Raw genomic sequence first — 22764 nt, forward strand, 5'->3', positions numbered from 1 at the left:
AAAGAGAGAAGGCTCAAATTACTAGAATCAGAAATGAAGAGGAACATTACTACCAGGCTCTCAGAAATAAAAAGGACTATAAAATACTATGAGTGTTTGTATGTTAATAAGTTAGGTAATTTAGCTGAAATGGACAAATTCCTAGAAAAATGCAAATGACTCAAAAAGAAACAGATAATCTGAATACATCTATAACAAGTAAAGAGGTTGAATTAATTATTAAAAAAACTAACCACAGAGAAAAGCCCAAGTGACTTCACCACTGAATTATACCAAGCATTTAAAGAATTAATTCCTCACAAAATCTTCAAAAAAAAAAAAAAAAAAGTTGGCAAGAACACTTCCCAAATTATTATGTGGCCAGTATTACTCTGATACCAAAGCCAGATAAAGACATCACAAGGAAGGAATACTACAGACCAGCATCTCTCATAAATGATATAAAAATCCTCAAAACACTAACAAAAAGAACAAAATTGGAGGACTCACACTTCCTGATTTCAAAACTTACTACAAAACTATTCAAGTTTTGTATTTTGAATCAAGATAGTGTGAAACTGGCATAAGTAAACATATAATTCAATGGAACACAATTAAGAATCCAGAAATAAAGCCATATATTTATGGTTAATTGATTTTTTATAAGATGCAAAGACTGTCCAATGGGGAAAGAACAGCCTTTTCAACAAATGGTGATGGGACAACTGGAGAGTCACATGCAGAAGAAGGAAGCTGGACTCTTACTTCCCATTACACACAAAAACCAACTCAAAATGGGGCACAAACCATGATGGAAGAGCGAAAACTATAAAACTTTTAGGAAAAAATATACAGATAAATTTTCATCACTTTGGAATTGGCAATGAACTCTTAACCATTACAGCAACAGTTTGAGCAACAAAAAACTAAATAAACTGGAATTCATAAAAATAAAAACTTGTATTTCAAAGAACAGATCAAGAAAGTGAAAAAGGCAAACCACAGTACAGGAGAAAACATTTGCACATCATGTGTCTGTTAAGGAACTTATATCCAGAATGTCTAAAGAATGCTTAGAACTCAATAATAAAAGGACAAATAACCCAATTAAAAAATGGGCAAACTATCTGAAGACATTTCTTGTCAGATATACAAATGGACAAGAAGAAAATGAAAAGATGTTTAATATCATTAGCCATTAGAGAAATACAGATCAAAGACCACAAATTCACAGCATGTAGGGTAGTTAAAAGAAAACAGTCAGATAACAGCAAGTGTTAGTAAGGATGTGGAGAAATTACAATCCTGATAAAATGCTGGTCAAGTGTAAAATGTAGCTACTCTAGAAGAGTCTGGAAGTTCCTCAGAAAGTTAAATAAACAGCTAGTATTTGACCAAATTATTTCACTCCTAGGTCTTACATATGTTCACATAAAAACACGTACATGGAAGTTTATAGCCAAAGGTGGAAACAATCCCAAATGTCCTTCAAGTGATGCATGGATAAAAGAAATGTGGTACACCCAAACAAAGGAATATTATTTGGCCATAAGAGGAATGAAGTACTGATACATACTATAACATAGATGAATCTTAAATGCATTATGCTAAGTGAAGAAGTTGATCACAAAACACTATATATTATTTCATTAATATGAGATGTCCAGAAGAGGCAAATCTATGAACACAGAAAGCCAGCTGGTGGTTGCTTGGGGGTGGAGGAGATGGGGAGATTAGAGGGAAATAGGAGAGTGATAAATAAGGTTTTTTATGAAGTGACAAAAACATTCTAAAACTGACTAGGGTGATGACTGCACAATACTAAAAACTACAGTGCACTTTAAATGGGTGAATTATATTTCAATAAAACTGATAAAAATGTAGTCCAATGTATTTATTGTTTTTTAAAATCATGCAGGGACACTTATTTTTTTATTTTACTATAATGGGCAAGTAAAGGAGATACAGAAAAAGCATATTTAGATGATTTAAATAAGCTGGATCTCTAGTTCTTAATCTGCTTGGGGCATGGATTTCTTTGAAGATCTGATAAAAATTTTAGACATTGTGCCTTGAAAGAGTCACATATAATGCACTCAGAAGAAAAATTTTAAGGGGCTCACATAACCCTGAACCACCCCCATGGTTCCCTTAGACACTTATGGACTCCAGCTGAGATGAATGCTGTTTACTTACAAAAGGAGACTTAAAAGCTAAACTGGCAGCAATGGTGAGAGCAGGATCCAAACAGCGGAAGATAGACCCAAACAGCATTAGTTTGCCGATTCTCACATCTACAGGCAAAGAGGCCAAGTGATACCCTAGAGGGGTCAGTGTTTCGTCTGGAGTTAATGCTCCCAAGTCTCGTAATCGTATTTTTGAGGCACGGAGAGAATCAGTGTGCGGGGGTTCAATGAGCCGAGAGAACACAGACTGGAGATTGTGAGTGCTAAACATCTCTAAAATTTTAATTCTGAAAGAAGAAAACAAAACAATTGTCAATTTTATTTCTGGTGGGATGACACAAAGAAGTAAGCTTCTGCCATGAATGAATAATAATTTATAATTTCCCAAATATATGCTTTTATAAACCAAACAATGTCAGTTTAAATAAATTAAAAAAAAAAACACCTCTTATGCAGAAAGACTTTCAGATTCTGAAATTTACTGAGATTCAGAATATATTTCTCTCTATAAACTTCCAAAATACTTTTCTCTGTAACAGTGGATTCAAATCACAAAATCACACTGAAAAGACCCACCTACTCTCTTCCCCACATCTGAAACTGCACAGCAACTGTTCATGAAATTAATGTACATTGTGTCCTGCCTGTGGCAGCTCTTGAAAAGCTGTTTTTAAATTATGAATTTAGGCAATTTTCAAAAGAGAAAAATTTAATATGTAAAAAGTTTATTTTACTTACAATTCCTTTACGTTTATACTAATGTAATAGAAGGACCTCAAAATATACCAATTGGATAAAAGAAGAGCATAATATCTTTGTACAAACAACTTTTTTCCCTTTGGGGTAACATTTTACGAGCATTCTCTCTCAAAACAATGACTTGGTCAAAGGGCATGGATAGCTTTAGAGTTCTTATAAAATGCTATGCAAATTTTCAGGAAGTCTGAACCAAAGGTTTTCCAGCTTCAGTAACATCAAGTTTAATCATTCATTCACTATATTCTATTTTATGATATTTGTTCTTGTTTGTTCACCAGGTAAATAATGGTGTTTCAAGTTGCTTTTGTTCACTTTGTTCTAATTGATAATGAGGGTGCAGATTTTCCCCTGTGATGACTGAATATTGGTGCTACCCTAGCAGAAATTTCTTGATAAGTTAGATTACTTTCTTGACTTATAAGTGTTATTCTTAAGCTCTATTTTAAGGCCATCCTCTGCAATGCAAGAAATCTTGATGTGAAGCAACATGGTAAAGGCAACACTGAAGAGCTCTTTGCAAATGAATGAGTTTGTCCAAGTGCATGCTTAGCAAAACATCTTGGACTAAAAAAAGCAAACATGGAACGTAGGGTGAGAAACACTGGGACCTTTTGGCAGCAGGACACGAGGACCGATGTGTACCTCAGACAGAGCTGCTCCAATGGCACTCTTTGTATTTCTGGTAGCTGCTGCTTTAGAAGTTGGTGATTGAAGTGATGGCTGGTGAATAAATGGAAGCAGATCCCAGACGCTACACGACCTGCTCGACCTTTTCTTTGCAGGGCATTGGCTTGAGAGACAAAAGTATCCTCTAAACTTTCCATCCCTTTGCTGGCATCATATCTATAAAGTAAAGGAAAAGGTAAAAAGGAGTCACATTATAAAAATGTGGCCAAGATTTTGTTCGGCATGGACAGATCAGATGAACTGCTCTACTTCTGTTGAAGGACAGTGTCCCCGCATGTTCTGGGATAGCTGAGTGCTAAGTGTTAATTTAAATGGCTTCTTTAATATATACCACATTCAGTTTTTTCTATTCAACTTTGAAAAAATTATTTTTCATTTATTTTTGGCAAATAAAAACTATATATATTTAGGGGGTACAATGGGACATTTTGATATACGCACACTTCGTGAAATGATTACCAATCTACTGGTAATTAACATATCCATCACCTCCCATACCAATTCTTTTTCATTCAAGTACATGTAAAGCATATGAATGAAAAAAGAAAAATAATTATTTCTAAGGTAAAATTTTAAACTTTCACCTCTGTTTGGGAGGGAATGTAAGAAACACTCATATATCTACAGAGTTTGCATAAAGATTTTTCAAACAATAATCTACATAGCTTAATAGCATTAGCCTTTAACAGTTGTGTTGCTCCAACTGAGGCATCTTTAGCCCCTCTTTTACATCACCAAAAGAGGATACCTCTTTTCTTTCATTTTCCCAGAATCGATGACATAGACAACATCATCGATGGTTATGGATGTCTCAGCGATGTTGGTGGAAATTATAATCTTAGTTACACCCATAGGAGGTTTTAGAAACACAGCCTGCTGCTCTTCACTGGATAAAGATGAATGAAGTGGGTGAATAATACATCTGAAAAAACAAAAAAACAAAAACATATTGAGTATTCTAGCACAAAACACTGAAATCAGGTTATAATGGGTGGATTTCTATTAAAGCAATAGGACTCCCAAAACGAGCAGCTTCTCTACAACCTGTCCTTAGAAGATCCAAGTCTTCTAAGTCAAAAGGCTTTTCCTGAGCCTTACAAAGTACTTACTGAGTTCTACGAACTAAAAACCTTGCATCAACTTGGGAAAAGCTGGAGTGTAATTCAGTAGTAAATAATTAATAAGAATAAATACTTGATATTCTACAAGTAACCCAAGCCCAGTGCACACTAACCAAACGAGAATTTTTTTTCCCCTACACTTAATTCCAGAGAGAGACAGAGACAGTCATGTATGCTAAGAAACTTCATTCTTCTAATTCTGGGGGGTGTTCATCTGTCAAGTAGTTGTTCCCTTAGTTATGAAGATATACCCAGTGTTTTCTGCTATTGGAAGAGGAACCACTGAAAATCATTTTTTTTCTCAAAATGGTAGCATTTCTTTGTTGTTATTAACACTGGCTTCTTTAATCCCTGGTATTTGGCAATTGAAATAGCAGTTGACCATTGAACAATCCAGGGATTAGGGGGAGAAAATCCTCTGTGCAGTCAAAAACCCACATATAATTTATAATCAGTCCTTTGTTACGCGGTTCCTCTGTACCTGTGGTTCCGCATCCATGGATTTAACCAACTACAGATCATGGAGTACTACAGTATCTACCACTGACAAAAAAGTTTGAAACCCATATTGTCCCAGGGTTAACAGTACATGCAATTTTTCTGAGATACTATGCTAAGTGAAGAGAAACATTTTTATATAATGGAATAGAGCTATGAGTTGACTTCCTGAAACAAACTGCTTTGTCTATTCCTGGCTGGCATAAACAAACATATTCTTGAGGAGCGACACTAGGATCTAAAGAGGGTGATGACAGGCAAAGAGATCTTTCTGGTAATTCATTTTCACATATAACTGCAATAGATGATTAAGAATATAAAAAGCAATTACTTACCGATTACTACGTCTATTGTTGAAAAGAGAATTAGACTGGAGCTGTTCATATAGCATTTTGATTTCTGCTAGTCCCGGTAAAAATACAAGTATAGCACCTGGGTATATAAAAAGAGTTGGACCATAAAAAAGGCTGAGCCCTAAAGAATTGATACTTTTGAATTGTGGTGCTGGAGAAGACTCTTGAGAGTCCTTTGGAATGCAAGGAGATCAAACCAGTCAATCCTACAGGAAATCAATCCTGAACATTCACTGGAAGGACTGATGCTAAAACTGAAACTCCAATAATCTGGCCACCTGATGAGAAGAGCCGACTCACTGGAAAAGAACCTGATGCTGGGAAATACTGAAGGCAAAAGGAGAAGGGGACAATAGAGGATGAGATGGTTAGATAGCATCACAGACTCCCTTGACATGAACTTGAGCAAACTCCAGAAGATAGTGAAGGACAGGGAAACTTGGCTAGCTGCAGTCCATGGGGTTGCAAAGAGCCAGACACGACTTAGTGACTGAACAACAACAGTCAGAAAACAACAACAAAACAATCAATATGATAGATGCAAAAAAGAAAAAACTATTATAGATTATAATTTTAAATGAAAAATGTAATACTCTGAGACTTTTTCACCATCAATTTTCTCTTCTTTGTAAAGTGAAAGTCACTTAGTCATGTCCGACTCTTGTGACCCCATGGACTGTAGCCCGCCAGGCTCCTCTGTCTATGGAATTTTCCAGGCAAGAATAATGAAGTGGGTTGCCATTTCCTACTCCATGTCTTTGTAAAGTCCCCAGGGAATTAAGTGGAAAACAAACTTTTAAAATATATTTTCTGACTTAATAACTAAAAAATAAATGAGGTATTGTATCTTTCTAAAACAGAAAAAAATATGACATGTAGAAAAATATAATGCCTTACATTACATAAGAATCATTAGCAAAGCTCGTTAAACGTACTTCTTCAATGCACTGGCTCTGACATTCTCTTTCTATAGAAAGAGTTATCCTTCTAATCTTATAAGACAGGAAGATTCTTCTCTACATTACTAAGTAAAATCCATAAACATTTCACTGGAAATGAGAAAAAGGAGCTATAACTGGCCAACCAATCTGGTAATCTAAATTCAGATATGTGTTGAAGAGGTCATACAGAAACTAGCCATGCCATAAACATGGCTTATGGGTTTTAGAATTTTACATTAAAGATAATAAACAGTGATAAGTGATTATAGTGTATTTCTGTGTTAAGAGCAGTCACTCAGCAATAGACACCTTTTGTGCTTCATTCAGAGAGGAAACTGACACTCTTCAATAGTGCCTCCTTTAATCTCACAAATACTTATTGGGTACCTCTGTCAGCTCTGTGCTAGGTACAACGGAAGGTAAAACAAAGATCTGCCCACAAGGAACTCATGACCAATTATTTATCATGCTATTTCTCCCCATAAAATAAATAAGGAAACTAAATTATTACAAAAATTGAACTCTGAAGTGAGAAAGACAAAAGACATCTTTCAGTGTTCATTCTAATACTTCACAGTCTGCAAATAATGTTCATACGGATTATCTCCATTTGATCCTCATAAACACCTGTTAAGAAGAGTATTAGTACCCTTAAGGTGACCGAGTCACATAGTCAGGTAACAGAGCTTAACAGGAAGGGTGTGCGAACACAAATACGGGGTTTCTGGTACCAGATCTATGCTCTTTCCATTACATACCCCATGCTTCACTCTATAAAGTAACACAAAATTTAAGAGTGGTAAAATAATCTATATGGAGTGGGAAAAACTGTATATTTCTATGTGCCTTTGATCTGCTCTGCACTCACGGCTTGGCCATCAGTATCAAGGTTATCTTTAAAATTCACATATATGTCACCAACTGCCTAATCACTACATCAACTTTAATTTGAATTCAGATAACTTTCCAACATTTGACTGCTATACTTTAATTTTTTCAGTAATAGTCGTTTCCTTTGGGATGAAATCAGATATTTAATCCCATGATAATGCATTAACCAACACTGGCTATTTGCCAAGCAGTGAGAAACAAGGCATTTCAATAATTTTACGTGTTTCACATGTTTCTTTAGAAAATACCACATAATGATTAAAACCTAGGCAGAAAAGGGCAGCCACTAAGCACTGTGTCATAAGCACATAATAAAATTTTCTGCTCTATGATTCCACTTAATTATCATCACTCAACAATGCTGCAGCTATTTATGCAACAAATATTTATTCCATACCTAAGTATTCCTGGTACTGTTCTGGGTCTTAGGAACATCCCTCAGACCCTAGAACAGAATTAAGAAATCCTTATTCATTCTTAAAGAGTTTATATTCTACTAAAGAGGACCATGGGGAAAGACTAGAGATCTCTTCAAGAAAATTAGAGATACCAAGGGAACATTTCATACAAAGATGGGATCGATAAAGGACAGAAATGGTGACCTATCAGAAGCAGAAGACATTAAGAAGAGGTGGCAAGAATACACAGAAGAACTGTATAAAAAAGATCTTCAAGACCAAGATGATCACGATGGCGTGATCTCTCACCTAGAGCCAGACATCCTGGAATGTGAAGTCAAGTGGGCCTTAGAAACAATCACTATGAACAAAGCTAGTGGAGGTGATGGAATTCCAGTTGAGCTATTTCAAATCCTGAAAGATGATGCTGTGAAAGTGCTGCCCTCAATATGCCAGCAAATTTGGAAAACTCAGCAGTGGCCACAGGACTGGAAAAGGTCAGTTTTTATTCCAATCCCAAAGAAAGGCAATGCCAAAGAATGCTCAAACTACCGCACAATTGCACTCATCTCACATGCTAATAAAGTAATGCTCAAAGTTCTCTAAGCCAGGCTTAATGAACCGTGAACTTCCAGATGTTCAAGCTGGTTTTAGAAAAGGCAGAGGAATCAGAGATCAAATTGCCAACATCCGTTGGATCATCGAAAAAGCAAGAGAGTTCCAGAAAAACATCTTTTTCTGCTTTATTGACTATGCCAAAGCCTTTGACTGTGTGGATCACGATAAACTGTGGAAAATTCTGAAAGAGATGGGAATACCAGACCACCTGACCTGCCTCTTGAGAAACCTATATGCAGGTCAGGAAGCAACAGTTAGAACTGGACATGGAACAACAGACTGTTTCCAAATAGGAAAAGGAGTACGTCAAGGCTGTATATTGTCACCCTGCTTATTTAACTTATATGCAGAGAACATCATGATAAATGCTGGGCTGGAAGAAGCACAAGCTGGAATCAAGATTGCTGGGAGAAATATCAATAACCTCAGATATGCAGATGACATCACCCTTATGGCAGAAAGTGAAGAGGAACTAAAAAGCCTCTTGATGAAAGTGAAAGAAGAGAGTGGAAAAGTTGGCTTAAAGCTCAACGTTCAGAAAACGAAGATCATGGCATCTGGTCCCATCACTTCATGGGAAATAGATGGGGAAACAGTGGAAACAGTGTCAGACTTTATTTTCTTGGGCTCCAAAATCACTGCAGATGGTGATTGCAGCCATGAAATTAAAAGACACTTACTCCTTGGAAGCAAAGTTATGACCAACCTAGATAGCATATTCAAAAGCAGAGACATTACTTTGCCGACTAAGGTCCGTCTAGTCAAGGCTATGGGTTTTCCTGTGGTCATGTATGGATGTGAGAGTTGGACTGTGAAGAAGCCTGAGTGCCGAAGAATTGATGCTTTTGAACTGCGGTGTTGGAGAAGACTCTTGAGAGTCCCTTGGACTGCAAGCAGATCCAACCAGTCCATTCTGAAGGAGATCAGCCCTGGGATTTCTTTGGAAGGAATGATGCTGAAGCTGAAGCTACAGTACTTTGGCCACCTCATGCGAAGAGTTGATTCATTGGAAAAGACTCTGATGCTGGGAGGGATTGGGGGCAGGAGGAGAAGGGGACGACCGAGGATGAGATGGCTGGATGGCATCACTGACTCGATGGACGTGAGTTTGAGTGAACTCTGGGAGTTGGTGATGGACAGGGAGGCCTGGCGTGCTGCGATTCATGGGGTCACAAAGAGTTGGACATGACTGAGCAACTGAACTGAACTGAAAGGAGACCATTAGTAAGCAGAACTTCAATTTTGGATAGTGTTAAAAGTACTATAATAAAAATGAAACCCACTTTTGGGTATTATGAGAGTGAAGGGAGAGACAACAGATAGGGTGGTCAGAGAAGACTTCTCTGGAGAGAAGACATTTGATGGAAACCTGCCTGGTGTGAAACATCCAGTTAAGAGATCTGGGGATTTATTCATCCTAGGGATAAAGGGCTACAAATGAGGTAAGAAGGCCATGAAGAAGACAGTGAGCAAGGCGACAGCAGAGATTGCCCTGTGTTATTAACAGGAGGAGGAGGAGTAATAACAGTCATAATAATAACGATGACAAATAGACTAGCATAATTTTAATACTGTTAGGGGCAGTAGCTACTGGGCTGGGCATTAATTATATACCAGGCACTGTGCTAAGTGTTTTATATATGGTTTCTTTTAATCCTCAAAATAGGATTTATTATTGTCTCTGTTTTACCACAAGGAGCCTGAGGCATAGAAAAGATAAGGGCTTTATCATCCAAGGTTACAGAGTAGACAACAGGAAGTTTAACAGATTCTCCAAAGTCTGTTCTCTTGACCCCATGGTCTTGTGGTCTCCAACTGTCTAGTCTTCATGTGACTCAAACACTCATTACTAGATTCCCATTTAGCCAGGGACTCCCAGATGGTGCAGTGGTGAAGAATCTGCCTGCCAATGAAGGAGATGCAAGAGATGTGGGCTTGATCCCTTGGTTGGGAAGACCTCCTGGAGGAGGAAATGGCAACCCACTCCAGTATTCTTGCTGGGAAAATTCCACAGACAGAGGAGCCTGGTGGGCTTCAGTTCAAGGGTTGCAAAGAGTCAGGTATGACTCAGCGATTGAGCAGGCATGCACAGAGGCAAATGAGTGTTCAATATGTAGATATCTAGGCTTCTTTTCAGCCTTCTTCCTTTTGGACTTCGTATTGTTAACGTCCTTTTACTCAAGTGGGTAAAAGGTAAAATTTCCCCCTGAAAAATCTAATAAGGAACTTTACAACAACTGGGGATGGAAACTGGGGTGAGGGCTCCAGGAAGACAGGTTGTCCCCACAAACCCCACTGTGTCAGGAAGGAGGGTCCCTGCCCTTGGCCAACTCACACTTAAGACAAGCAACAGTTACCTGGAGGGTAGGAGTGTTTTCCATCCACAATCCACTCTAACAAGGCCTCGATTAATTCAAGATTAACCTTTTCAAAATCCATAATGGACATTGTTTTGATGACTGATTTGCTAACTCCTACAAGAAAGGTAAAAATAATAAAGATATTAATAGTTTTATACCTTATTGAAGAAAATATGCCTGGGAACTAGCTGTATCTTGATTTAATAACACAGATGTTCATACTGAATGCACTGAAATGAACTTTTTTCCTTTAGTCTCTCAGAAAGTACAAGCGCACTAGAAGCACTTTGTTACCTGAAGAGCAGGCTCCTGGCCCTGCTTCAAAGGGCCAGAGAGGCAACTTTTTACTGTCTTCCTTCCTTCCCCTTTTATCTATCATGCATCTATTGACAGTTTAAGTTCTAGAAATAAGATTCAAAGTCCAATGTATTTCAGAAAACCCTTCCAGATTTAATCAAGTTGTAAGTCATATCAGACAAAAGTCCAGCTAACAGTAACTGTAAAAATCAAAGCACACAGACCACAGCTTTCAGCATCATTTTTACAACAGTGACTTTTAACTTTTAGATTCCTTTGAGAAAATCATAAAAGTTACGAATCTTCCCTGAAAAATACATGTGATTTAATGGCTTCACCAACACCCCTGAAGTCTACCCACAGACCCTCAGGTTGAGAGTCTACAATCTCCTTCTAATTCACATGAGTCCTAGTAAAAGACATAGCTCCTATGTTGCACTATAAGCCTCAGCTCCTGTTAGAAACAAACAGCACGGGCTTCCCTCGTGGTCCAGTAGCTCAGATTCTGCACTCCCAATGCACGGAGCCTGGGTTCCATCCCTAGTCAGGGAACTACACCCCACATGCCATAACTAAGAGTTAACATGCACCAACTACAGGAAAACAAAGTCCCCAAACCAAACAAACGAACAGCATAAACTGGGGGAGACTAACTCTCCAAAGATAGCTGCCCTTTCCTTTAGGTCTTCCTAATGACCCATCACCTGAAACAGAATCTAACCACAGCAAAATAACTGTAGTTGGTATCAAAGAAGGGAAGCTTCCTATATTTTGCTGAAAAGCTTGAAGAGAGGCAAAAGCCATTTTTAAACAATGCTGTTCTAACAGTGAACCGTATGTCAGTAAAAAAATCAAACAAAGGAAGAAACAGGCTATACAAGCAAAGATGTGGATCGAGTGGAAGGCAGAGCAGGAATCATTTTTACCTGCCAAGATTCCAAATAGCCAGACTTTTCCAAAAGGAGAACCAGTTAATTGAAAAAAAAAGGAAACAAAAAATATGTTTTTAATTTAAAAAGTTCAGCAGGGCTTACTAATCAATTATATATATTAAAAGACTTATTATTCTCTTTCAACTAGAAAAAGTTTTAAAAATTGAGCTAGGGAACAACATTTAATTTTCTGAAAGGTGAAAGAAAGCACTGAGATCAGCTAGATAGAAGTCATTGTTTCAGAGGGAGAGGGAGACTAAGAGAAGCTAAGAGATCTGCCCAGCATTACACAGAAAACAGCAGCAGAGCCAGGCTCCCGACCGCAAATCCTTAGAAAAGATTTCTCAGAGGCACTTTCGGAACTTCTGTGTCCCTGTGCTGGACATTAGAAGGACTGTGACTTAGATCCAGTCATAATTCTTAAAGAAAACTCTGGAATTTCAAAAGAGAAACCAAAGAGAGTCCTGTTAACTCATGTAACAGAATAAGGAAATGGGAACTGTCAGCTGCTATGAAGTACAGAAAGAACACAAACATTTGAGTCATTCTCATTAGAATCACAAATCTGCACTGACTGACTGGGCCCTATGTTGTTGATTTGTATTGTCTTATTTAATCTCCTAAATAACCACATTTTATAGATAAGGAAACTAGCAATAGAGAGGATGAAGAACTTGCATCTAACTGGTTTTATGACAGCCTGGGGAATTAAGTCCAGGTCTGTAAGATACAAGTCTATGCTCTTAACCTTGCTTCCCAGGATGTTGGGAAGATGAAGTGAAATGTTTGGGAGCTATGTGAATCTTCCTGAACAGCAGAACAAATGGCTATTGCCCTAGTTCCTTTATGATCACCATTTCCCAAGCAGAACTGAGTCTCTGGTAGGAGGAAAAGGAAAACTCACTTGCCTTTTCTGCTACAGAAGTAGCAAGGATCTGAGGACTTTACACCTTGCAAGGTAAACAGTTTTTTTTTTTTTGGAAGGACCAAGAAGAGTTGGGATGGCAATCCAGGGAAAAGAGAACAGGAAAAGCAGCTGAGACCTGTCTGGGCTTTAAAAAGAAAGCAAAAGTATTCATCTTAGGATCTCTATGGATTCAGCCCAGCTGAACGTATGGAAGGCTATCTAGGAACAAAGACGGGTGGGATCTAGCATGGGAGGAGAGAGTACCTCACAACACAGGTAAAAGCACTCAGCACAGGGTGGACCCTAAAAAAAGATTTTTTAGGCCCATTTTAGGTCATTTTCCAGGCCCACTGAATAATGTTAAAACTAGTAGGTGAAATTTTGAGGATATTTAAATAGTTTCAAATCTCTCTCTACAACTGACTCATTAACTACCAAGGGGATATATAACAACTACACAGAGAAGAAACACAGGCATCGTCTTAACCAGTTGGTCAAAGTTAACACTGCCAATAATGGGACAAGCCAGCATCATATGCCTCCTGATAGGATGCACTGAGAACAAGGTTCAACACTGTTTCTGTGGTTTTCTAACCAAAAACACATAACTAAAATTAACCATCAGACAAATCCAAATGAGGGACATTCTACAAAATACCTGGCCCAAAACTCTTTAAAAATGTAAATCATTAAAGAAAAATAAAGGCTGGCAAATTTTTCCAGATCAAAAGAAACTAAAGACACATGATGACTGAATACAGTATGTAATCCTGGGTTGGATACTGTACCATTTAAAAAACAGCAATAAAGGACATTATTGAAATGATTGACAAAATGAGAATCTGGACTACGGATTAAACAGAAGTACCGTATTGTGTTAAATGTTTTCATTTTGATCATGCCCTACTGTTGTGGGGTTTTTCTTTTGGCCATACCGCATGGCTTGCAGGACCTTAGTTCCCTGACCAGGCGTGGAACCAGGACCAATGATCGAATCCGGCCCTGGCAGTTCTGCTAAGTCCTAACCACTGGACTGCCAGGGAATTCCCATGTCCTATTGTTATGTAAGAGGATGCCCTTGTTCCTAGAAAATATATACTGAAATATTAGGGGTTAAGGAACATCATATCTGCAATTTATCCTCAAAAAACATTCAGGAAAAATATAGATATGTGAACACAGAGCAAATGAAGCAAAATGTTAATAACTGGTGAATCAGGGTAAAGGATACAGGAGAGTTCACTGCAGTCCAGCAAACTTTTAATTCTAAATTTGAAATCACATCAAAATACAAAGTTACAAAATATTCAAGAATATAATTTATGTTTTACCATCTCATTTTTCTATAATGAACACATTTCTTTTATAATCAGAAAAAAACCCACTGGTAAATATAAATAATAATGACTTTAATATGTATTAGAACTGTTATTTTTCTATTATTCTGAGGAATTAAAGACAAGATAATTATGAAACAAGAGCTACATTTTTCTTTTTCTGGTTACCTTTGGCATAACTGTAAAACTCCCCCAGGAAGCACATTACCTTGATAGCGGGCAAGGAGCTGTTTAAAATCTAACTGTTGATCTGGTACCGCATCTTTGACAGAATCCTGATCCTGGAGGTGCAGGGAGAGACGCAGGTCCTCCTCCACCTCCTCAAATGCAGTTCTGCTGCGCCTAGCCTTGAGCTTCTCCTTTGACATCTGTTTCATGGAGCGGGCGTATGGGCTCCCATCCTGCAACACATACCTGAGCAAGGACGAAAAAGGAACGTGTGGCTATGGATGTGGGTCTGTTGGTGAGGAATGACAACATTCACTTGTTTCACATCTCATTCAGCCAGTGTTGCTCTGCTGCTGCTGCTGCTAAGTCGCTTCAGTCGTGTCCGACTCTGTGTGACCCCAGAGACGGCAGCCCACCAGGCTCCCCCGTCCCTGGGATTCTCCAGGCAAGAACACTTCTGCCCAATTCACGGGCTATTCTTTCACCAGTCTAGGATTCCGTCATGCCCTATTTCTGGTGGAGAACACATTGGAACGCTTTTGGATCTGCTTTAAGATAATTTTGGGGGTAGTGAGTTTGGAAAAGTGAGAGAAAAAAGACAGGGAAACTAGATGAAGGATTTCCCCAGAGGTTCACATTCAGTGGAAATGGGATACAGCCCACAACACAACTTTAATGAGCTCCCTAAGTATGATATTGCACTATGAAGTTTGAGAACCACTGATCTAGGGTTGTTAGCCTGAGAATACTGCATCATTAAATAAAGAATTAGGAGGGGGCTTATTAGACACAGAAAGAGCAGAGAGAAGGAAAAAAAATTTAAGGTGTCAGATGTGACAGGTATTTTCATTCTGGAGTTCAGAGGTTAGGAATGAAGACACTGATTTGGGAGTTCTTGGCACAGCAGCAACAGCTGAAATCACAGCAGCAACAGCTGAAATAAGCCTGAGAAGAATCAGTGCAAGAACAAAACTCTGGGAATCTTAAGGTCACGGAATAGGAACGAGAAAGCAAGGCTTTCCAAAAAGCAGCAATCTGCTGGCATCCAACAGACATTATCATCTTCTATACAGTACCAAACTTAAACACACATCTTAATATCCACATGTACTGCAAACTTCTTCAAGGCAGAATGATAATAACAGCTAACACAAATATATAATTATATAATCTTTGAGCTATTTCAAATCTTGAAAAATGATGCTATGAAAGTGCTGTACTCAATATGCGAGCAAATTGGGAAAACTCAGCAGTGGCCACAGGACTGGAAAAGGTCAGTTTTCACTGCAATCTCAAAGAAAGGCAATGCCAAAGAATACTCAAACTACCACACAGTCGCACTCATCTCATACTCTAGTAAAGGAATGCTCAAAATTCTCCAAGCCAGGCTTCAGCAATACATGAATTGTGAACTTCTAGATGTTCAAGCTGGTTTTAGAAAAGGCAGAGGAACCAGAGATTAAATTGCCAACATCCGCTGGATCATCGAAAAAGCAAGAGAGTTCCAGAAAAACATCTTTTTCTGCTTTATTGACTATGCCAAAGCCTTTGACTGTGTGGATCACAATAAACCGTGGAAAATTCTGAGAGAGATGGGAACACCAGACCACCTGACCTGCCTCTTGAGAAACCTATATGCAGGTCAGGAAGGAACAGTTAGAACTGGACATGGAACAACAGGGTGGTTCCAAATAGGAAAAGGAGTACATCAAGGCTGTATATTGTCACCCTGCTTATTTAACTTCTATGCAGAGTACATCATGAGAAATGCTGGACTGGAAGAAGCACAAGCTGGAATCAAGATTGCCGGGAGAAATATCAATAACCTCAGATATGCAGATGACACCACCCTTATGGCAGAAAGTGAAGAGGAACTAAAAAGCCTCTTGATGAAAGTGAAAGAGGAGAGTGGAAAAGTTGGCTTAAAGCTCAACGTTCAGAAAACAAAGATCATGGCATCCGGTCCCATCTCTTCATGGGAAATAGATGGGGAAACAGTGGAAACAGTGTCAGACTTTATTTTGGGGGGCTCCAAAATCACTGCAGATGGTGACTACAGCCATGAAATTAAAAGACACTTACTCCTTGGAAGAAAAGTTATGACCAACCTAGAGAGCATATTCAAAAGCAGAGACATTACTTTGCCAGCAAAGGTCTGTCTAGTCAAGGCTATGGTTTTTCCAGTAGTCATGTATGGATGCGAGAGTTGGACTGTGAAGAAAGCTGAGTGCCAAAGAATTGATGCTTTTGAACTGTGGTGTTGGAGAAGACTCTTGAGAGTCCCTTGGACTGCAAGGAGATCCAACCAGTCTACTCTAAAGGACATCAGTCCTGGGTATTCACTGGAAGGACTGATGCTAAAGCTGAAACTCCAATACTTTGGCCACCTCATGCAAAGAGCTGACTCATTGGAAGAGACTCTGATGCTGGGAGGGATTGGGGGCAGGAGGAGAAGGGGACGACCGAGGATGAGATGGCTGGATGGCATCACCGACTTGATGGACATGAGTTTGAATGAACCCTGGGAGTTGGTGATGGACAGGGAGGCCTGGCATGCTGTGATCCATGTGGTCGCAAGGAGTCAGACACGACTGAGCGACTGAACTGAACTGAACTGAACATAGATTGCCTGTGAATTCAAACAATTTGAATAGTAAATATTTGCTGAAAGGGGAAAGCAAAATGCTAAAATTGAAAAATTAGAAGAAAAAATAACACATTTATCAGTATCTGGGCACAATGAGGTAAAATAGTTTTTTTGTTTTCAAGGACTTTCATCAAACCTTAATAAATAATATCTTCCTTACCTTGTCACAGCAATTGCATCTTCCAGAAAATACTGATCAACAGGAAATGTACGACCTAGAAAAACAAGAAGACAGAACAAGTAAGTCTCAGACTACCCATTCAACTATCTTGAAATTGTTTGTATATGTAAAATTTTCTTAAAATGAAGCCTGGCACAATAAGGTACTATTTGCTCTGTGGTCTTAAAAGTATCCAAAAAACACTTTTGATGATAAAAATTGGAAGGAGTAGATTCCCGTTAATAAATAAAACAAGTGTATAGTTGGAGAAATGATCATTTGCTAATATGACGTTTACCTCTTTTAAAAAATCTGTTATACCTTTTCACCCCCTACCTCCTTTCTCACAGGGGACGTTATAACAGTCAAAAACTGTATTCTAGATCAAGAATATAATTTCATCTTTAAATCTACTGTTGATATCCTCTATAACCAGAACAAGTAGTACTATTATCAGTGTTTCCAAACTGTTCCTTTAGCAATCAACTGCAGAAGGATAAGCCAAAAGCCCAAGGTGATAAATTAATCCCACAATGAGACTGAAAGCACCAAAAGAAGACACAGACTACCCAATTTACTCCCAGAGTGGGTCAATATCCAGAAATTTAGCAGAATTCATCAATGAACAAATATGCTATATATGGATACAACTTTCATCTTTATGACAGATTACATTATAAATTCACATTTTTATATTAAACACAACAGAATGCTAGAAATCCAATCACCTAGACTTTTTTTAAAAACACATATAAATTAAAATCTCCCAGTAAATGAATATAACATTACCTCTTTATTAATTTCATTATATGGTTATGATTTTGTTACAAACAAATCATTCTTCTCTAGAAGGAGGTATAAATACTTATTCATTTATATCTCAAATGAACTTTAAAATAATTGTATTTGCTTATTAGGACAATACTTATTTAATGATGCATTTTAATCACCTGGTATAGTGATAACTGGGCAGGAATTAAAATATTCTGAAAAGAGCTCAGCGTTTAAGGTTGCACTCATCAGAATAACTTGAAGAGTTGGTCTCTGCAACACAATGTCTTTCAAAACTAGCAGTAAGAAGTCACTAGAGGAAATAAAAGAAACACCTGAGGATCAAACAAATTTAACATATGAAAATTAATAAACTTTGACATATTTCAAGTATAATACCTATGTGAAAAAAAATTGCAACATTCTGAGAAAGATGTATCATGTTTCTAGATGTAAAGATTTAATGCTATCAATTTCCCATCAAATAAACTAAAATATGTGTAAAGTAAAGTAAATGTCGCTCAGTCGTGTCCGACTCTTTGCGACCCCATGGACTGCAGCCTACCAGGTTCCTCCATCCATGGGATTTTCCAGGCAAGAATACTGCAGTAGGTTGCCACTTCCTTCTCCAGGAGATCTTCCCAACCTAGGGATTGAACCCAGGTCTCCCGTGTTGTAGGCAGACGCTTTACCGTCTGAGCCACCGGGGAAGTCCAAATATGTGTAGTACCAATAAAAATACCAACAGGATTTATCATTACATTTGATAATTCTACCTCTTGATATCTATATGTACATAAAGAGGCATACACAATGATTTTCATTATAGCATAGTTTGTAAATCAATGGAAACTACTGAAATGTCTATCAATCAAAAAATGGTTAATTAAGACAGTATCATCCATTCTAAGGAAAAACATGAGGCAGATAAAAGGAATAGAGCAGAACTCTAGATACAGACATGAAAACATCTCTAAGCCATACTGTTAGTGGAAAAAGAACCCACGCTGTAGAACGCTATGTACCAAAGAACATCAAAGGCCTAACTGGTTTCCCCAGCCCTTGACCTCTTGAAATATATTCTCAATATGGCAGACCAATAATTCTGTTCAAATGTAAACCTGACTGTTCCACTCTTCTGCTCAACATCCTTCAAATGACTTACCAAAGTTCTTACTAATGAGGCCGCAGAATCTGCAGCCCCACTGCTCATTTCCTGTCCCTCTTCCTCTTGTTCACTTGGCTTCAGCCACAATGTTCTCCTTGATGTCTTTGAGACATGGATCTCAGGTCCCTTGCATGTATTAATGTGCCTAGAAAGGGCTTCTCCCAGATACTCACAGAGGTAAGCTCACTCAGTCACTTTCTTCAAATCTTGACTCAAAATGTGCGATTTCAGCGAGGCCTTCCCTGGCCACCATGTTTAAAATAGCAAATGCTCTGATACCTTGCATTTCATATTACCCTTTCTCTTCTTAGCACTTAACAAACATACCTTATATTTTACTTCTTTATCTTGCTCAGTGTTGGGCTCTCTCACTAGAATGCAAGCTCTATGAGGACAGGGATTTTGGTTTTGTTCTACAAGATACTACTTTAGTACCTAGACCAATGCCTGGGATATAGCAGGTGCTCAATAAATGCTTGTTGATTTACTAAATGAATATATAATTTGTCAAAGAAAAAAAGGTCATGAAACAAAAGTACCTATTTCTGACAAAGCAAGCATATAAATTAATATTTATCACCAATCTGACTGCTGCAGTTATCTTTGGGGAAGGGATCAAGAATGATTTGAGAGTGTTACAGGGGACTTTTGCTTTATCTACACTGTTTCAATTTTTCATGAGTATATCCTTATACTACTTAGTTTTCTTTAATGAGATAATTTAATTACATTTATGAGTTTTCTGTTTCTATTTTAGGGAATAGGAAAATAATGTAACAATAGGCAAGTGGTTAGGTATTCAGTTGGCCAAAAACTTAATTTGGGTTTTTGGCCAACCCAATAATTTATGATATATCCATATATTAGAATTCCCTCATGCAATTATTAATAATAATTTCAAAGACAGTTCATGCTATTAAATATTAGATCAAAAGCAGCACACACTATATAATCCCAATAGTGTTTATGGACACACATCTCTTTCCTACCTCCCAATATATACTCCCAGAAGAAAACAGACCAAATTCTAACATGTAATTAGCCATTCTATAAGGGAAGATTTTCTTGACATTGCCTAAATGTGTTAAAATAATGCTGTCTCTATGATCAAAAAATTTATTAAAAATTTTAATTTTTCTCTTATTCAACCTTTTATCTTATTTCTTAACTGATCTTAGTTCCTAGAATTTGCTATTTTCTGCCTTTTTCAGTCACTTATTCCCTACTTTTTGTTATAATTCCTCTACTTTTTCTTATAATTTCAACAGTTCATTCCCATAGACTGGTATTTGTAAATTCTCAAATCTCCCTTCTCCAGTGTGTTATCTTTATTCAGATGTGAAAATATTTTGAGTTTTTAACTGCTAATATTCTATATGTCACTGTGTGTGCTAAGTCGCTTCAGCTGTGTCCAACTCTTTGCAACCTTAAGAACTGTAGCCCCTCCAGGCTCCTTGGTCCATGGGATTCTCCAGGCAAGAATACTGGAGTGGGCTGCCATGCCCTCCTCCAGGGGATCTTCCTGACCAGGGAATGAACCCTGACTCCTGCACTGCAGGCAGATTCTTTACTGCTGAACCATTAGGGAAGCCCCTATATGTCATTAAGTTTTTATAAGAATCTTTTTCTGAGAACACCATTGCAGCCAGGAACCGGATTCAGTGCTATCCTCCAGTTTCTTTGAGTCTGTGGAAGCATAAATGTTATAAAACCCAGAGTTATTTTTTATGTTCAAAATAACTTCCCCTAAAATTTAAAAATTTTTAGAATACGATCATTTAAATATTATTATTTTGGTAGAATGCTTTGATTTCTTCTTCAGAGCTGTTCAGTGATTCTTAGTTTTTTTTTTCAAATGTTCATTTTACCATGTAGCTGCAAACTGACGCTATTTACCATTTACTTTTTCCCCACTGTTCTCTGAGTCTTTGCAGAAAGATGATTTGCCCCTCAAACATAGATTTTCAGTGCTTTCTATACAGCTACTTACAATTTATTATTGTTTTGTTCTAGGAATTATTTTTATTTATTATTATTTAAAACAATGTTTTGGCTACACCACGCGGCTTGCAGGATCTCAGTGCCTTGTGTGTGTGTATGTGTGTGTTCAGTCGTGTCCGACTCTATGTGACCCCCATGGACTGCGTGTATGTGTGTGTTCAGTCGTGTCTGACTCTGTGACCCCCATGGACTACGTGTATGTGTGTGTTCAGTCGTGTCTGACTCTGTGACCCCCATGGGCTGCTGACCAGGGATCAAAACTGGGGACCCAGCAGTGAAAGTGCTGAGTACTAACCACTGGATCGTCAGGGAATTCCCTGATCTATTCTTTTTATATAAAAATCTTTTTCTTTAGTTTCAAATTTCTGTATATTTCCTGTTTATAACTAGATCAGTGTTATTTATTTTTTCTAACAGTCTTCTGGTTGCATGTCTTCCCTGTTCAGTTCTTGAAAACTGTTTCTCAACAGTAGCTGGGACCTCTTTTCACAGGTGTTTCTTTCTCCTTTTTAGTTTTACTATGATCTGTTTTGGCTTCTCTGTCAGCCCATCAACTTAACTTAGACTTTTCTTCTTCTCAAGATAATTTTAACAGTATAGCCCTTTTGGCAAAAGCCTCATTATTTTCACAGGATCATCTCTTTTTCCCATTACTCTTCTGCTTTACAGCATGATCTACATGACAAGATTGCCAGGAGAAATATCAACAACCTCAGACATGGCAATGATACCACTCTAATGACAGAAAGTGAAGAGGAACTAAAGAACCTCTTCAGTTCAGTTCAGTTCAGTTCAGTTGCTCAGTTGTGTCTGACTCTTTGAGATCCCATGGACTGTAGCACGCCAGGCTTCCCTGTCTATCACCAACTCCCAGAGCTTGCTCAAACTCACATCCCATCAAGTTGGTGATGTCATCCAACCCTCTCATCCTCTGTTGTCCCCTTCTCCTCCTGCCTTCAATCTTTCCCTGCATCAGGGTCTTTTCCAGTGAGTCAGTTCTTCACATCAGGAAGCCAAAGTTTTGGAGTTTCAGCTTCAGCATCAGTCCTTCCAATGAATATTCAGGACTGATTTCCTTTAAGATTGACTGGTTGGATCTTGGAGTCCATGGGACTCTCAAGAGTCTTCCCCAAAACCACAGTTCAAAAGCATCAATTCTTTGGCGCTCAGCTTTTCTTATGGTCCAACTCTCACATCCATACATGACTACTGGAAAACCCATAGCTTTGATTAGATGGACCTCTGCTGGTAAAGTAATGTCTCTGCTTTTTAATATGCTCTCTAGGTTTGTCATAGCTTTTCTTCCAAGGAGCAAGCATCTCTTAATTTCATGGCTGCAGTCAGCATCTGCAGTGATGTTGGAGCGCCCCCCAAAATAAAGTTTCTCACTGTTTCCATTGTTTCCCCATCTATTTGCCATGAAGTGATGGGACCAGGTGCCATGATCTTAGTTTTCTGAATGTTGAGCTTTAAGCCAACTTTTTCACTCTCTTTCACTTTTATCAAGAGGCTTTTTAGTTCTTTGCTTTCTGCCATGAAAGTGGTGTCACCTGCATATCTGTTATTGAAATTTCTCCCAGCAATC

General features: G+C 38.1%; 1 protein-coding gene across 4 annotated transcripts in view; it reads right to left on the reverse strand.

The window, feature by feature from the left end:
- Positions 1-22764, reverse strand: part of DHX57 (DExH-box helicase 57) — a 66220-nt gene that overhangs the window by 16091 nt on the left and 27365 nt on the right. For all 4 annotated transcript variants that reach the window (XM_040224675.1, XM_040224673.1, XM_040224672.1 and 1 more), the window contains 8 exons: positions 18190-18323; positions 17240-17294; positions 14473-14678; positions 10789-10905; positions 5566-5662; positions 4360-4533; positions 3567-3767; positions 2176-2452 (listed from right to left, as the gene is read on the reverse strand). In XM_040224675.1, coding sequence (XP_040080609.1) covers positions 2176-2452; positions 3567-3767; positions 4360-4533; positions 5566-5662; positions 10789-10905; positions 14473-14678; positions 17240-17294; positions 18190-18323 — 1261 coding nt within the window. The remainder of the gene's footprint in view (positions 1-2175; positions 2453-3566; positions 3768-4359; positions 4534-5565; positions 5663-10788; positions 10906-14472; positions 14679-17239; positions 17295-18189; positions 18324-22764) is intronic.

Source organism: Oryx dammah, unplaced genomic scaffold (genome assembly GCF_014754425.2).
Source record: "Oryx dammah isolate SB20612 unplaced genomic scaffold, SCBI_Odam_1.1 HiC_scaffold_25, whole genome shotgun sequence".
NCBI lineage: Eukaryota > Metazoa > Chordata > Mammalia > Artiodactyla > Bovidae > Oryx > Oryx dammah.